Genomic DNA, 17786 nt, shown 5'->3' on the forward strand with positions numbered 1-17786 from the left:
ACAAATCTGCTGATTTCCGCAAGCAGCTGTCACCTGGCCGTGTTCGGCACCGAGTCCTCCTGAGCAGCCACTCTACACAACAAAAGTCAAGTAAAGTCATTTTTTATGGCGCTCAGTGGACTCTCGGCTCAGGACGGCTTGGGCAGACCTGGCGATTTCCTGAAAAAACCCGCAATGTCAGCAAAACTCCAGTGCAGGATTAACTCACTTTGGTGTTCAATTTTCACACCAAGCATGGAAAGAATTACCACAAGACATCAATAACTCAGAATGGTTTGCACACCAAGTTCACCCAGAGAAACATGGAGTTACACCAGGTGGTTCTGAGCCAAGTGTGTGAACTTACTGTAGTTGCGGTGGCTGGGAGTCCGCCAAACTCCAGAAAAGAACAACTTTTCCCGTCTTTTGCTGAGTAGTGTGTCTTCTCAGAAGGACTCTGCACCAAACGTGGCCAGGTGAGTGCTGCTTTGGGGAAATCAGCCAAGATGAGCAGAGCTGTATTTTGACCCATTATAGCATGAAACTGCGTAAAACTCAGACAGGTATGAGAACTACTTTAATGTGGGTTTGTGCACAGTTACCGCTGCACTAGTGCCAGTGTGTGCAAGGATTCCATTTATATTTTTATAAAGTTTTCAGAAAAATGTTTTTCGTTGAAAAATTATGCTGCCACCTAGTGTTTCCTTTGTTATTGTTAACGTATGTTTGCTACACTGGTATTTTATGCAAAAGTGTAAACAGGTGTTTTCATATTTCTCTATCTTAGCATGAACATTTTGTTTGCATAATAGAAATTTTGCTTGAAAAACACCTGAATCTGTGTAAATTCCTGCAGTCGTCTGCGTTGCTCGTGTCCCAAAAACAAAAAAGGGCACCTAACTAACAGCTAAGCAAAAAGGAGGAAGCTAAATCGCCTTAAACTGAGTGAGCAGCTCACACAGTCAGCAGATGGTCGATCAGAGAAGAAACCTTCTATCTCAGCTCCGTGTCCATCCTCTGTGCTGCTGATAATCCCCTCAGGACTACAAGTGTCCGGCACCGCCTCACACCTAGCTTTCCCCAAAAATCAGTGCTGAGACAACACCAGTAATAGCTTTAAAAGCTGCTACTGCTCAGTTTAGATTTTGTAAGAAAAAAAAAAAAGCCAATATTTTGTACGTTGAGACACATTTAAGCGCTTGAAGCACGTGAAATTTACTTTTTTTGTCAGCAATTTCTTTTGTCCATATTGCATCAGATAACATCCAATATGCTGTTCATCACACATTTATTTGTCCATCTTGTTTATTTTTGGAATTTAACTGTCCTTATGTTACACGCTACAAGTGAAGGGCTTCCTGCACAAATCCACTGTTCATGTCTCCATATTTCTGAATGCCAACAATTCATGTCCATCTGACAATTTCTTTTGTCTAAACTGCATTGAAGAACATCCAGTCTGTTGTCTTGTGCACATTTCTGTGTCCATTTTGCTTATATTTGGAATTAACAGCCACACAGCCTGTGCTGTTAAGTAACAGCACATGCTGTGGTGTGCACATGTGCTACATTGGGGTCCTGTCTGCTGTTAAACTCACCCCCAGAGAAACGCTGCGTTACAAAGTGACTTACGCATACAGTAAAAAGGTGAGACTTATGCTCTGGAGTGACTTATATATACGGTTTTTCCTTTTCACAATGCATTTTTTAGCAGGTGCAACTTATACACCCCTGACAAAAATTATGGAATCACCGGCCTCGGAGGATGTTCATTCAGTTGTTTAATTTTGTAGAAAAAAGGAGATCACAGACATGACACAAAACTAAAGTCATTTCAAATGGCAACTTTCTGGCTTTAAGAAACACTATAAGAAATCAAGAAAAAAGATTGTGGCAGTCAGTAACAGTTACTTTTTTAGACCAAGCAGAGGGAAAAAATATGGAATCACTCAATTCTGAGGAATAAATTATGGAATCATGAAAAACAAAAGAACGCTCCAACACATCACTAGTATTTTGTTGCACCACTTCTGGCTTTTATAACAGCTTGCAGTCTCTGAGGCATGGACTTAATGAGTGACAAACAGTACTCTTCATCAATATGGCTCCAACTTTCTCTGATTGCTGTTGCCAGATCAGCTTTGCAGGTTGGAGCCTTGTCATGGACCATTTTCTTCAACTTCCACCAAAGATTTTCAATTGGATTAAGATCCGGACTATTTGCAGGCCATGACATTGACCCTATGTGTCTTTTTGCAAGGAATGTTTTCACAGTTTTTGCTCTATGGCAAGATGCATTATCATCTTGAAAAATGATTTCATCATCCCCAAACATCCTTTCAATTGATGGGATAAGAAAAGTGTCCAAAATATCAACATAAACTTGTGCATTTATTGATGATGTAATGACAGCCATCTCCCCAGTGCCTTTACTTGACATGCAGCCCCATATCATCAATGACTGTGGAAATGTACATGTTCTCTTCAGGCAGTCATCTTTATAAATCTCATTGGAACGGCACCAAACAAAAGTTCCAGCATCATCACCTTGCCCAATGCAGATTCGAGATTCATCACTGAATATGACTTTCATCCAGTCATCCACAGTCCACGATTGCTTTTCCTTAGCCCATTGTAACCTTGTTTTTTTCTGTTTAGGTGTTAATGATGGCTTTCGTTTGGCTTTTCTGTATGTAAATCCCATTTCCTTTAGGCGGTTTCTTACAGTTCGGTCACAGACGTTGACTCCAGTTTCCTCCCATTCATTCCTCATTTGTTTTGTTGTGCATTTTCGTATGTTTGCCTTTAACAACCTTCCCATGTTGTTTGTATTTGGTCCAGAGTTTAGACACAGCTGACTGTGAACAACCAACATCTTTTGCAACATTGCGTGATGATTTACCCTCTTTTAAGAGTTTGATAATCCTCTCCTTTGTTTCAATTGACATCTCTCGTGTTGGAGCCATGATTCATGTCAGTCCACTTGGTGCAACAGCTCTCCAAGGTGTGATCACTCCTTTTTAGATGCAGACTAACGAGCAGATCTGATTTCATGCAGGTGTTAGTTTTTGGGATGAAAATTTACAGGGTGATTCCATAATTTATTCCTCAGAATTGAGTGAGTCCATATTTTTTTTCCCTCTGCTTGGTCTAAAAAAGTAACCGTTACTGACTGCCACAATTATTTTTCCTGATTTCTTACAGAGTTTCTTAAAGCCAGAAAGTTGCCATTTGAAATGACTTTAGTTTTGTGTCATGTCTGTGATCTGCTTTTTTTTCTACAAAATTAAACAACTGAATGAACATCCTCCGAGGTCAGTGATTCCATAATTATTGCCAGGGGTTGTACTTCGAAAAATACGATCATTTTAGTGTAATTCAACATGTTTCATGGATTCATATAGATCTGCTCAAAGAGATAAAATGTTTGCTCATCAAATCTGAGTGGAAAATTTTTCACACTTGGTTCAACTTCTATAAATTTTGAATGAAATTCCAGGCACCCCCCCCCCCCCCTTTTTTTTTTTTGGTTTTTGAACCTCAGCCATCTCTGCATCCACCAACATGTCCTGGAAAATTAACTTGTCATTTTTTTTCATTTTTAAAGCCTAGGTTTGGTGGCCTGCACGGCCACTGCTGCTAGTAAGCTGCAGGCACGGTGACGTCACTGTGGACAGACACAAAAACTTTCCATTTTCATTCTGGTGCAACTTGTGCATTTATTTGTTGCCGTGATTTTGGAGGACATGCATGCAGGATTAAGTACATTTATACTTCTACACCTTTATGCCCAGCCACAGAACTCCACCCCTGCACTTATAGAGCCACGAGTATTGAAAACATGCCTTGCTCAAGGGTATTTTAGTGGTAGCTTCTGTTTTGGTAGCATTGCTTTTTCACTTTTCACAGTCAGTAAACAGCATCACAAAGACTTTAAACACTGTGTTCCGAGCAGCGTTCATTGTGTGTGTGTGTGTGTGTGTGTGTGTATGATGTGGGTTTTTCTTGACAGCCACAGCTTTGTTCCCGCAAATCATCACTGAGCAGAAAGCCGCGCTGACGAAAGCCCAGAACAGATAACGCCACAAAGAGCCACAGCCCGCACAGCCTAAACTTTCCCCGGGTTCGGAGAAGGAGAACCTTGTCATTTCCAACAATGCTGCAGCAAAATTAGCTCGTTTGCCGCCCAACTCGGAATCTGCACTGATATAAAATCTCAGAGAGAAGAAGAAAGGCCTTAAAACCCACACAGCCAGGCAGGCAAGATGTGGAGGTCTGCATTTAGGAGATTAACTCATGTTGTTCTGCAGTTTGAAACCACTTAGATTCACGTAGTTCCCCACTTGATTGTTGGAGGAGGAACGGCTGAAACCAATCCTGCAGTTCCCACAAAGAAAATGCACTCGGTTTAAGAAGCGACAATATCGCTGTGCTTCAAAGTGGCAACAACAAACCCAGAACACACATCAGACTGGGTCTGTACTCACTGGTTTTGTTGCACTTGACTTTGGAGAGAAGTTTTTGCACCAGGAGAACATCTCCATTCTTCACGGCCACCAGCAAATCGTGTTCCTTGCCCATGTTGACTGCAGCCCTAAAACTACTTGGAGTCAACAACAGAGGTCCTTTTTAAGTCAAAGCTTCTTAGGGAGCAAACATTTGTGACTAAGTTGGTAATTTTCTGTTGCATCCTGGAGGACAGGCGGATTTGCACCATCTAGAGAAGGAGCGTTAAGTAAACTGGTCCAGATAGTCTTCTTCCTCTCGCTGAAGGAGCTTGGGTCCATTTTCAGCAGTTGTCTTGACAACAACAAAAAGGTTGAATCTGCAGTTAAGTGAGGACTAGTAGAGCTTCAGTTGCCTGTGTTTTTGGTCCATCTCCACCCATCTGGATTCAGCAGAAGCCCAGTCAGCCATCCCAAAGCAAAGGGAACCCTGGAGCAAGAAATCAAACCATCAAGAACTTTACATCTAGAAAATATAACCATTATATATTGTTAGGCATTTTTCTATCACTGTGCACAAATCTAAAAAAAAAACTTAAATCACAATCAACTCTCACCTCAGTTCAGATGTCTTGATATTTATGGTCACATACAATACAGTTGTATGTAAACGTTTGGGCCCCCCTGATGATTTCCTTGATTTTACTTTATAAATCATTGGCTGTTTGGATCAGCAAGTTCAGTTAACTATATCATATAATAGACAAACACAGTGATATTTGAGAAGTGAAATGAAGTTCATAGGATTTACAGAAAGTGTGCAATAAGTCTTTAAACAAAATTAGGCAGGTGCATAAATTTGGGCATCCCAACAGAAAAAATACATCAATATTTAGCAGATCCTCCTGTTGCAGAAATAACAGCCTCTAAATGCTTCCTATAGCTTCCAATGAGAGTCTGGTTTCTGGTTGAAGGTATTTTGGACCATTCTTCTTTACAAAACATCTCCAGTTCAGTCAGGTTTGTTGGTTGTGAGCATGGACAGCCCGCTTAAAATCACACCACAGATTTTCAATAATATTCAGGTTTAAGGACTGAGATGGCCATTCCAGAACATTGTACTTGTTCCTCTGCATGAATGCCTTAGTAGATTTAGAGCAGTGTTTAGGGTCATTGTCTAGTTGAAAGATCAAGCCCCGGCCAACTTCAACTTTGTCACTGATTCTTGAACATTGTTCTCAAGAATCTGCCTATATTGATTGGAATCCATGTGACTCTCAACTTTAACAAGGTTCCAGGTACCTGCACTGGCCACACAGCATGATGGAACCACTTCCAAATTTTACTGTAGGTAGCAAGCGTTTTTCTTGGAATGCTGTGTTCTTTTTCAGCCATGCATACCGCCCCTTGTTATGTCCAAATAACTAAATTTTAGTTTCATCAGTCCACAGCACCTTATTCCAAAATGAAGCTGGCTTGTCCAAATGTGCTTTAGCATACCTCAAGCGATTCTGTTTGTGGCGTGTATGCAGAAAAGGCTTCCTCTTTCCTGTATAGTTGAATGATGCATAGAGACACTATCTGCAACAAGATCATGTTGTAGGTTTTTGGAGCAGGTCTGTGGGTTGACTATGACTGTTCTCACCATCCTTCACTTCAGCTTATCTGAGATTTTTCTTGGCCTGCCACTTCAGGCCTTAACTAGTACTGTGCCTGTGATCTTCCATTTCCTCACTATGTTCCTCACAGTGGAAACTGACAGCTGAAATCTCTGAGACAGCTTTTTGTATCCTTCCCCAAACAATGATGTTGAACAATCTTTGTTTTCAGGTCATTTGAGAGTTGTTTAGAGGCTCCCATGTTGCCACTCATTAGAAGAGATGCAAAGAGGGGAAACATTTGCAAATGGCCACCTTAAATACTCTTTCTCGTGACTGGATTCACCTGTGTAAGGAGGTCAAGGGTCAATGAGCTTACCAAACCAATTTTGTGTTCCAATAATTAGTGCTAAATGTATTCAAATTAATAAAATGACAAGGGTGCCCAAATTTATGCACCTGCCTAATTTTGTTTAAATAATTATTGCACACTTTCTGTAAATACTAGGAACTTCATTTCACTTCTTAAATATCTGTGTGTTCGTCTACTATATGATATATTTAACTGAAATTTCTGATCCAGACAACAATGATTTATAAAGGAAAATCATGAAAATTAACAGGGGTGCCCAAACTTTTGCATACAACTGTATATCAATGCACTTTAGGTTAATAAATTCCACTAGTGACCATAAATAAAAGAAAGATCAAACACTTAAAAAAGGTACTTGTTTGTCTGAATCATAATATATTGAAATAAAGTCACATAAATAATTGAAAGGTTTGTCTTAATAATCAACAATCAGGTGAGAAAAAACTCCACTCAATAGCAAAAGGTTTTAATTTATGCACGTCTAAATGCTGTTTTAACATAACTGATTGGTTCCTTTCATAATTCATGTGGAACGTTTGTCTATTTGTTTCTTTACTCTTTGGTCGATTTCCACCAAAAACCTTGAATATGGATGAAAGTCTCCTTCGAAACTGTCACCAAGCAGAGCAGGTAGCTGAGTGGATTAGGAGCTGGCCTGTGGACTTGGGTTCGAATCCCACTCCTGCTACCTGTCTGTGTCCTGTGATACTTCATCTGACTTGTCTCAGTTTCACTCAACTGTGAATGGGAACCAGCGTTAGCTGGGGAAGTAACCAGCGTTGGACTGATGCCCCGTCCAGGGGGAGTCATGGACTCTCATCAGCTTCACACTACAGCAACAAGGGGTCTCAGGGTCTATATGGGGATTTGCACTGCACATGGCACACACACATATACGTCGGTACTGGAATTACCCAGGCAAGGTCCAATTTGTCAAAGACCAATCATTGGAGTGATGGTCATGAAAATTCAGTAAGGTATCTTCTTCTTTGTCTTTCAGCTGTTCCCGTTAGGGGTCGCCACAGCAGATCAATCGTTTCCATCTCACCCTGTCCTCTGTATCTTCCTCTGTCACACCAACCACCTGCATGTCCTCTCTCAGCACATCCATGAACCTCCTCTTTGGTCTCCCTCTTATCCTCCTGCCTGGTGGCTCCATCCTCAGCATCCTTCTCCCTATATACCCTGGGTCCCTCCTCTGCACATGTCCAAACCATCTCAATCTCGCCTCTCTGACTTTGTCTCCAAACCGTCCCACCTGAGCTGTCCCTCTGATATGTTCATTCCTAATCTTGTCCATTCTTGTCACTCCCAAAGCGAATCTCAAAATCTTGAGCTATGCCACCTCCAGCTCTGCCTCCTGTCTTTTTGTTAGTGCCACTGTCTCTAAACCATACAACATAGCTGGTCTCACTACTGTTTTGTAGACTTTCCCCTTCACTCTTGCTGATATTCTTCGGTCACAAATCACTCCTGCCATCTTTCTCCACTCACTCCACCCTGCCTGCACTCTCTTCTTCACCTCTCTACCACACTCTCCATTACTTTGAACAGTTGACCCCAAATATTTAAACTCATCTACTTTCACCACTTCTACTCCTTGTAACTGCACTATTCCACTGGGCTCCCCTCTCATTTACACACATGTACTCAGTCTTGCTTCTACTGACTTTCATTCCCCTTCTCTCCAAAGCATATCTCCACTTCTCCAGACTAGACTCAACTTGCTCTCTACTCTCACTACAGATCACAATGTCATCTGCAAACATCATAGTCCATGGGGATTCCTGTCTGATCTCATCTGTCAACCTGTCCATCACCACTGCAAACAAGAAAGGACTCAGAGCTGATCCTTGGTGTAGTCCCACCTCCACCTTGAATGAGTCTGACATTCCGACTGCGCATCTCACCGCTGTCACACTATTCTTGTACATGTCCTGCACTACCCTAACATACTTCTCTGCCACTCCAGACTTCCTCATACAATGCCACAACTCTTCTCTTGGCACCCTATCATAAGCTTTTTCTAAGTCCACAAACACACAATGTAACTCTTTCTGTCCTTCTCTGTACTTTTCCAACAGTATTCTCAGAGCAAACATTGCATCTGTAGTGCTCTTTCTCGGCATGAAACCATATTGCTGCTCACAGATCTTCACCTGTTTTCTAAGCCTAACTTCTACTACTCTTTCCCATAACTTCATGCTGTGGCTGATCAGCTTTATGCCTCTGTAGTTACAGCAGCTCTGCACATCACCCTTGTTCTTGAAAATAGGAACCAGCACACTTCGTCTCCACTCCTCAGGCATCCTCTCACTTTCCAAGATTTTATTAAACAATCTGGTTAGAAACTCTACTGCCATCTCTCCTAGACATTTCCATGCCTCCACTGGAATGTCATCTGGACCAACTGCCTTTCCACTCTTCATCCTCTTCATAGCAGCCCTCACTTCTTCCTTGCTAATCTCTTTTACTTCCTGATTTACTCTCACCACATCATCCAGCCTTTTCTCTCGCTCATTTTCTTTATTCATCAACTCTTCAAAATATTCCCTCCACCTTCTCAGCACACACTCCTCACTTGTCAGCACATTACCATGTGGATCTTTTACCACCCTAACCTGATGCACATCCTTTCCAGCTCTGTCCCTTTGTCTGGCCAATCGGTACAAGTCCTTTTCTCCTTCCTTACTATTCAACTTCTTGTAGATAAGCTAACGTTAGCTGTCCATCTGTCCATCTGTCTGATTGATGGCTGACTCCTCCTAGGACCTTTGGCAGATTTCTACCAAAAAGGGTTTGACACAGGTCAAGGAATTTAACTTTCAATCTGATTAGGAACTAATTTAACACACATATTTACCGGTAGGTAGATCCTGGAACTGATCTACTAAGGTCAGCCAAACACCAGTCACTCAGGTGAAGGTCAACGTCAACAAGGTTCAAGTCCAGAATTTCAGGCAATTAATTCTATCCTGAACAAGGTCACTACACTCTTACAGCAGCTCTGTGGCTCAGCGGTTGGCATTCTTGCCTCACAACAAGGTGGCTTGGGGTTTGATTCCACCTACTGTCAGTTTCTTTCTATATGGCGTTTGCATGGTCTCCCCACTTTTGCGTGGGTTTCTTCTGGGCAGTCAGGATTCCTGCTACCGTCAAAACACACACATTAGGGTCTTGCTTCTTTCTTTGCCTTTGACCGAGGCGGAATGTCTAGATCCAGAGTCGGCCCCCAAGGCCGGACCATGGCTGGATTGTGTCTAACCATAACCTACTGAGCCACCCTATCTGTCATAGTGCTTAGCGTCATTATGTCCCACGGGTGTTATTGCATCGTTTAAATAATTTATCATCAATTAATCCATTCATCAAGCATTACAACAATATTATTATTATTATTGCAAACTGTATACCTAGTAGTAGTATTCATAGCAGTTTGAACATAGGTGTGACTTTAGGAATAATGAAGTGTCCAATAAGTGTTTAACAGACTCTAGTCCAGGAGACATTTGACACATTTTTGATTGACAGGTCCAATGAGGATCAAACTTGTGACGATAACGTGGCTCAACTTTCCTCCAACAAAGAGGAAGCTCTTTTCCCGACCTTAGTCTGTTTCCACACAGGAATAAGTTTTCCACACAGTCTGTACGAAGCGCAGGGTTCACTCAAGTACACTTTGGATTGATGCCACTTTACATGTTTGTGAAAAAAATCATCAGTTCCTATCAATGTTTTTCTCTCCGTGAAGGAAAGTGAGGCAGAGCCAAGCAGGAGCTTTAGATCTGAACTGCAAGAAATCCCCCAAACGGCGCTAAAGGGACACGCCACAAACTGGAGGAATGTTCTAAAAAGAGGGTAACGATACTCCCGCCGGGACTGAGGCGTGTACAACATCAAACACGCTCTTCCATCAGTGCATTATGGGTGTAAAACAAAACCGCATCTCCAGAAGAAACAGAGACCGGCTTCTGTTCAAACAGCAGTTACCTTTCCAGGATACTTCTTTAGGTGCTATGCTGGGTACTCTGTGGTCTCTGTGGTACTCTGTTTCCCCCACACACTGCTCGCTCAGTATCTGCAGTGCACTTTGCAAGTTCAACCCGAGAGGAAGATCACTTGTCTCGCAGCACTTTCAGTGATATTAAACAGTGCCGTTAATGTTCTGGACCAATACGTGTTCAAGCCCAGCAGTTGACATCAATGCATGTCTTCGCACTGACACATGATCTAAAACTAGCCAGGCAGTAAACAACTGCACAGGACATCACTGCGAGCAGGGCGTCAACAGGGACTCAAGCGTTTAGGCGGTACTCTGAGTCTCAGGGCAGAGAATACCAAAACGTAATCCCATGTTTTATCTTCAATTGGTCACAAAAGCGCATATTCAGCTTCTTGCTTTTTTGAGCCACGCCCCCTGAGTAAATCCGATAATACCAAGTGGGAAGCTTCAATGGGCTCAGAAGAAGAAAAAGTTGCAGTTCCTTGACTGGCCACATGAGGCTGGCTCCGAAAGGGAGCACATTCCCCGTAGGAGTCCATGTTAAAATGCCCAACTTTAGAACAGAAATGATGTTTTTTTTCTCTATAGGGGTGATTCTTAGACTACGGGCACTTATTATGTCCTTTGATCATATTGTATGAAAAACAGAAAAAAGGGGAAATTTCACACTTTTATAGTTAACTTTACAATGAAAGTGTGTTAAGAAATTTGTTCTAGTAGTCTATGATGACTTTTTCACCTTTTTTCAGCATCATTATATGCAAATATTGCCGTTTTGTGGTTGTCCCACACCCAGACTTTTGATCTTCAATGATAAAAATGAATGGTAAAAAAACGTTTTTCTAATGTTTAAAATATCTCTGAATAAAATATCAGTAAAATAATCAAAACATAATTGGGCTATTCAATCTCATACAACTGTTGTGATTTTTTTTTTAAACAAAATGTAGTTGTCCCACACTAGTTCCGTAATTTCCACCACAACACATAATGTCCCTTTAAACAGTTTGTATGAAAGATTGTTTGGGTAGTTTCTATGGAGATAAACAGTGACATCAGAGCACATGTATATAGCGCCAAATCACAACAAACAGTTGCCCCAAGGCGCTTTATATTGTAAGGCAATGGTGTGGTGGAAATTATATTTACAAGGCCAATAGTGCCCGTAGTTAAAGAATCACCCATAGATAGTTCCCCCACCATGATAAATGCCTAAGGGCTGGGGGTGGGGTGAGGTGGGGGGTGAATATGTTTTTCTAACTTCTTAGCTTAAGACATTTTAAGCCATCAAGTTATGCAAAATTAGGTGTGTGGTCACTCTGAGTGACAGCTACTGAGCCGAAGACGTCTGAGCATCGGTCGCTCAGAGGCTGCTCGCTGTGGCCGCTAGCTGTTGTGGAGGTCTGTGTCTGTCGTTGCCATGTTGGCATATGGGCTTCATATTGGCTCTTCCGGGACTCTCTTCCGGGTCAGAAAACCTATGGGTGATGTCTAGCAGTATTTGTCCGGTACATATACAGTCTATGGATAATACCTGATTAACAGTAAAGTGCTTCCATCAAAAGGGGCGTGGCTAGTTGCAGCTCCTTCCCATTTAAAGCAACATAAACAGGTATATATATATATATATATATTAGAGCCAGACCAATAACTTTGCGATTACATTCACCCCACATTTCTCCCATTTCAGTTCAACTCAGTTTGATTAACTGTGCTTCATTGCGTCGGTCAGGCTTTTTATTAAGCCCACGTTGTGTAGACCTTATTTCTAGCATGAAAAACTTTCGTTTACTGCTAAGAAGTTGAAACATTCAGATTCACTGGTCATCAGGAAGGGTTCTGGGAATTACTGCCGTTCGCCATTAACCCTCTGGGGCCGACGCCATCGTATACGATGGCTGGGACCAAGCTTTACTAAATTGTAAGTAACTTTTTAATGATATGAGACAGAAACTTACTCTTTTTTTTGCTGAAAAGTTAATTCCACAGACTTTCAATCCACCATCGGCCATCTTGGTACTCCTCATAGAAGATGTATGATGACGTGCGCAATGTGAGTGTCCAAGTGGAATTAGTTCTCCGTCACATGGTTTTCCAAAATGCAATCATAGGGCAGATTTACCTCACATGATATGACAAAGATCGTTTTCAGGAGTGATCTTACTAGTTGGCCTGTTTGAATAGCCCCCTAAGTGCTCCAATTGCATTTTTGCATTTTTTGAACTTGAAAATTCTTCTCTGTTATAAAGTTAATCAATATGAGGATAAAGCTTCATCTTTTAGCTCATACCTTTTTCGTTAATGGTCCAAAAAAGAACATTTTATTCATTTAAAAAATAATAATAATATCGGCTGATTTATCGGCTATCGGCAAATCAGCCGAATTATCGATTATTTGCATTTTTTTCATCCAAATATCGTTATCGGCATCAGCCTCAAAAAATCCATATCGGTCGGGCTCTAATATATATATATATATGCATTTGATTATTTTCTATAGATCTAGTTATCATTCTCCTGTAATAAATTCTGTACAAACACTAGAGTTTTTTTTATCATTCTGTTTAAAGTGACTCACTCCATTAACACCTGAGCAGATCCAGTTGGTTCACTTGTTATTCATATTAAATTCACAACACACATACAAAAAGCAAAATCAAACTGATGATATTGCATTCAAAAACTTCTGCAGCTATATGTAAATGAGGATTTTAAATTATTTATAAATGGCTTTCTGATGTTTTGTCTGTGGATACTTTCAGACCAACCTCCATTCATAAATAATGCAATTTATCTTTTTATGTTCATTATTAAAATGTAATTGGCGACTTTAAAATAAACTAAAATTAAATAAAAACAGAAATACTTGTAAATGGAGTCGTAGTTAAATCAATATAGAATCAATGAGCAGATTAAGTTCGAACAATTTCTGCAGTTGTAACAAAATTCAGCAGTGGGTTAACAGTTTACAAAAGTTCTGACTTTGTTTATTTAAATGTGCTGATTAATTGTATCTGCGCCGAATTTAACAAAAAGCGACCATTAATCGTTCAAGATTAATGGTCGCTTTATTAAGAAGCAGAACACCAGGAAAATATTGTTTTTTGGCATATTTCCTTCGTAATCTGGAACTTCTCATACAGGCAACTGAAGCGCGGGCTGTGGATAGCTAAAACACACAGACAAGCTACATTTCTGAGCACATTTATTAAGATTTATCCACGTCGGTATCGCCTAAATTACGGTTTTATAACATTTTTTCCTCCGCTAACTTGTTTCAACTGTCAAACTGTGTTGTGATTGCGAGGCAAAAAAAAGTCTCAGAATCTGTCCGTCAACCTCCTGTAGTTCACACTAAGTTAATGTCATTTAAATTAAATTGATCTAGAATGAATTAGCTAATTCTGATGTGTATACCCTCACCTGTTGCAGACGGAGACGTGCAGGTGTTCACACACACGCATCCACAACGACGCTGGAACTAAAACACGCAAGAACCGCGAACCCACTGTGAAGCTGACAGAATTAACATAAACAACATCCTGTAATGACCTTCAAAGTAAATATATAGTTTTGTTTTTGTGTGCACATTTTGGACAGCAACGCATTAAAAGAAGAAAATATGGACACAGACACACACCTTTGAATGTCCTTGCACTTAAAAACCCATTCAAAACTATAAGATTGTTGAAGAAACAGCATTGATATTTTAAAATGACATTTTATTAAAACACAGCATATTTCAGAAACACAACATGCAGCGACATTTCACAAATAAAAACAGCATTTCAGTAAAAAAAAAAAAAAAAAAAAAGACACTTTAAATCATTCAACACTGTAAAAGCACATTTTAAAGATGTTTAAATGGTGTGTTATTTCAGGAAATCGTGCATACTTTTTGGGGAAAAACAGAATTTTTAAAGGTGTAACAGTATACGGTAAAATGGTATTTTAGAAAATACATCAACATTTCTGAAAACAACATTTGAAAGTCTATTTCAAAAATACTATAAAAATACTTAAAATGGAATTGTTGGCCTAACTGACTTACACCGTGCACAATAACGTAAAAAATAAAAAATAAAATAAAGAATATGTGAGAATCTGGCATGAATGCAGTGGATTACTCCAGTTAGGATGACAATGCATTTAAATAACAAACTAATCTATGAAAAAATAGGTCCCGTATATCATAATTATGCTTATGAACTTTTGCCATAGTCCAGAACAGAAAAATGCAATTATCTTATTTTAAACTGGCTTTGCTGTAATGACTGTGTATGTTGTAAAAACTTAAATTCAAATCTCAGTTTTGCTGCTTTCCGCTACTATACTGTGTGTAAAAGAAAGTTTCATTTTCACATTTTCTGTAGCTTGTCATAAACTTTTATGCTTTTATTCTGAAAGCAGCATATTTAGTATTTCCTATCTGCTATTTCACTTCACACTTACTGAGACGAGTAAATTTTCAAGTCGGGCAGCAACTAACAATTAGTTTATCATCAATTATACATGAATATATTTTGACTGAATACTTTATTGTCATTTACTTAATAAAATATATGACTGTAATAAACAAATGGCCATCACAGTTTCCCAAAAAGATCTCGTATTGTCTAACCAACAGTATAAAAATTAAATCAAAAAGTTATTTACAATGTTATAAAATGATTATGACAACAACAACAATAATAATAATATTAACCTTCAGCACCGCTTCACACTGAAGAAAAGTGAGTCGTAGTTTGTTTTAAAAGTAATTTCAGTCATCATACATTAAAAATGATGCTGATTCATTTCAAATGTCAAATCCCGATTTCAGCACTAATCCACTCTCCTCTCAGTACACATGTTGTGAAGACCTTCACAGGGATAATTAAACTCTTATTGGACCCCTGGCGCCGCATTAAGAAAACCAGGCGAGGAGCTGTGCGGTGACGCCACCTGCTGGCTGGAAACTTCCATTGATCATTTTTGAACAAAATGTCTCTGCTGCTAGTTAGTGGAGCAGATAACTGTAACAATTGTTCATTTCTGGAAAGAAGCACCAAAGTTGGCACAAATACTCCTTAGACATTACTCTTTTGAAAAAACTGAGTAGCCACTTGAATTTTCAGTAGGCGGCCAGGTAGGGGTCAATTGAAGAATTACACAGGGGTCAAAATTTAAAAATACTCGAATCATATTGAAAGCTATACCACATTATTTGTCTGATCACAATGATACCAAAAAGGTATAATTTGGACTATCTGTGACTGAATGTTATGGAGTTATGGGGTAAAAACAACAAGAATGGTGACAAAGGTCAATTTCAGTTTGTACAGGGGTTAGAAATTAAAGTTGCTCCAATTTTGGTAAAAAGTGGTGCAAATTATTGGTTGAACTAATAGGATTAATAAATGAAATAGTTCTGACTGTGTTGAATGCTTGGTCTGCAAGGTAAAGGTAGAGCAATGTCGACATCCATTGGATTCTATGACGTGACATATGTTACCCTGTAACATGATAACTAAGCATGCCACATAGTGCAAACTATTCCTTTTTAAAACCCTATTAACTCAACCAATAATTTGCATCACATTTTACAATATTTAGAGCAACTTTAACATCTGACCCCTGTACAAACTAATGCTGACCTTTGTTACAGTTCTTGTTGTTTTTACCCCGTAACTCCATAACATTCAGTCATAGATAGTCCAAACTATACCTTTTTGGTATCGCTGTGATCAGACAAATAATGTGGTATAGCTTTCAATATGATTGAAACATTTTTAAATTTTGACCCCTGTGTAATTCTTCAATTGACCCCTACCTGGCCGCCTACTGAAAATTCAAGTGGCTACTCAGTTTTTTCAAAAGAGTAACATCTAAGGAGTATTTGTGCCAACTTTGGTGCTTCTTTCCAGATTTGAAGGATTCCTCTGTAAATATTCTGTTATCTGCTGCACTATACTGCCTGAAATTGGTTTAAAAAAATACACACACACACACACACACACACACACATATATATATATATATATACATACAACAAAAATATAAATGCAACACTTTTGGTTTTGCTCCCATTTTGTATGAGATGAACTCAAAGATCTAAAACTTTTTCCACATACACAATATCACCATTTCCCTCAAATATTGTTCACAAACCAGTCTAAATCTGTGATAGTGAGCACTTCTCCTTTGCTGAGATAATCTATCCCACCTCACAGGTGTGCCATATCAAGATGCTGATTAGACACCATGATTAGTGCACAGGTGTGCCTTAGACTGCCCACAATAAAAGGCCACTCTGAAAGGTGCAGTTTTATCACACGGCACAATGCCACAGATGTCGCAAGTTTTGAGGGAGCATGCAATTGGCATGCTGACAGCAGGAATGTCAACCTGAGCTGTTGCTCGTGTATTGAATGTTCATTTCTCTACCATAAGCCGTCTCCAAAGGCGTTTCAGAGAATTTGGCAGTACATCCAACCAGCCTCACAACCACAGACCATGTGTAACCACACCAGCCCAGGACCTCCACATCCAGCATGTTCACCTCCAAGATCGTCTGAGACCAGCCACTCAGACAGCTGCTGAAACAATCGGTTTCCCATATTTGAGAGAAATGGTGATATTGTGTATGTGGAAAAAGTTTTAGATCTTTGAGTTCATCTCGTACAAAATGGGAGCAAAACCAAAAGTGTTGTGTTTATATTTTTGTTGAGTGTATATATAATTTTTAGAAATAAATTATGTCAGAGTGCAAAAATCTATAGTTCACTTTGTTAGTCAACCAAACAAAACTGTCCGGATGTGATCAAGCTTGCCAAGGTAAATCACTGAGGCCAAAGGTCAAATTTTAAGTTAGTTTTTCTTTTCTTTTTACACAACCCTAGCCCTTCTTTTAAAAACTCCTGTTTGGGCCTATCTTGGTACAGTACAGATACAGAGGAAGGTTTTGGAAGTGTCCACCAAGGTGGAGGTAAATTTGCCAAAGGTCAATCACTGGGGTCAAGGTCATGCCTGGCTGTCTGTTTGTTGGCCGGCTTGCCTCGGGCCCATTTGCTGATTTCCTGCAAACTTAGTACATCACTGAATTTTTGCTGTGAGATTACCCTTAACAAATTCATCTTGGCACAGTTCACAGTCAACGAATTTCATTTTCAACTCATTTTGGACCATATATGACGTACACAGAGGTGGATTAATGTGATTTTTTTTTATCTCCTTCAGTGACCTGATTGACATCAAGCTGCCATTAATTTGTATATATATATTTCAAGCACATATGGTACAACTTCAAACTTGTGTGTTCCCGATTCATATGTTTTATAGAAAAAATCAGTGTGAAAAAAATGGATTTCATTACCTGTACGTTTGAAACATAAAGGTGACATATGAAC

General features: G+C 39.7%; 1 protein-coding gene and 1 long non-coding RNA gene across 7 annotated transcripts in view; one reads left to right on the forward strand and one right to left on the reverse strand.

Moving 5' to 3' along the window:
* The window catches only part of LOC117531477 (caskin-2-like), a 74562-nt gene extending 60661 nt beyond the window's left edge, over window positions 1–13901 (reverse strand). For all 6 annotated transcript variants that reach the window (XM_034194595.1, XM_034194594.1, XM_034194592.1 and 3 more), the window contains exons 1-2: window positions 13822–13901; window positions 4467–4914 (exon numbers count right to left, since the gene is read on the reverse strand). In XM_034194595.1, coding sequence (XP_034050486.1) covers window positions 4467–4560 — 94 coding nt within the window. In that variant the 5' untranslated portion in view covers window positions 4561–4914; window positions 13822–13901. The remainder of the gene's footprint in view (window positions 1–4466; window positions 4915–13821) is intronic.
* LOC117531479 lies at window positions 1220–1625 on the forward strand. The gene is made up of 2 exons (XR_004566631.1): window positions 1220–1325; window positions 1515–1625. It is a non-coding gene; the product is annotated as an uncharacterized LOC117531479 (long non-coding RNA).
* Window positions 13902–17786: the final 3885 nt, after the last annotated feature.

Source organism: Thalassophryne amazonica, chromosome 18, assembly GCF_902500255.1.
Source record: "Thalassophryne amazonica chromosome 18, fThaAma1.1, whole genome shotgun sequence".
NCBI lineage: Eukaryota > Metazoa > Chordata > Actinopteri > Batrachoidiformes > Batrachoididae > Thalassophryne > Thalassophryne amazonica.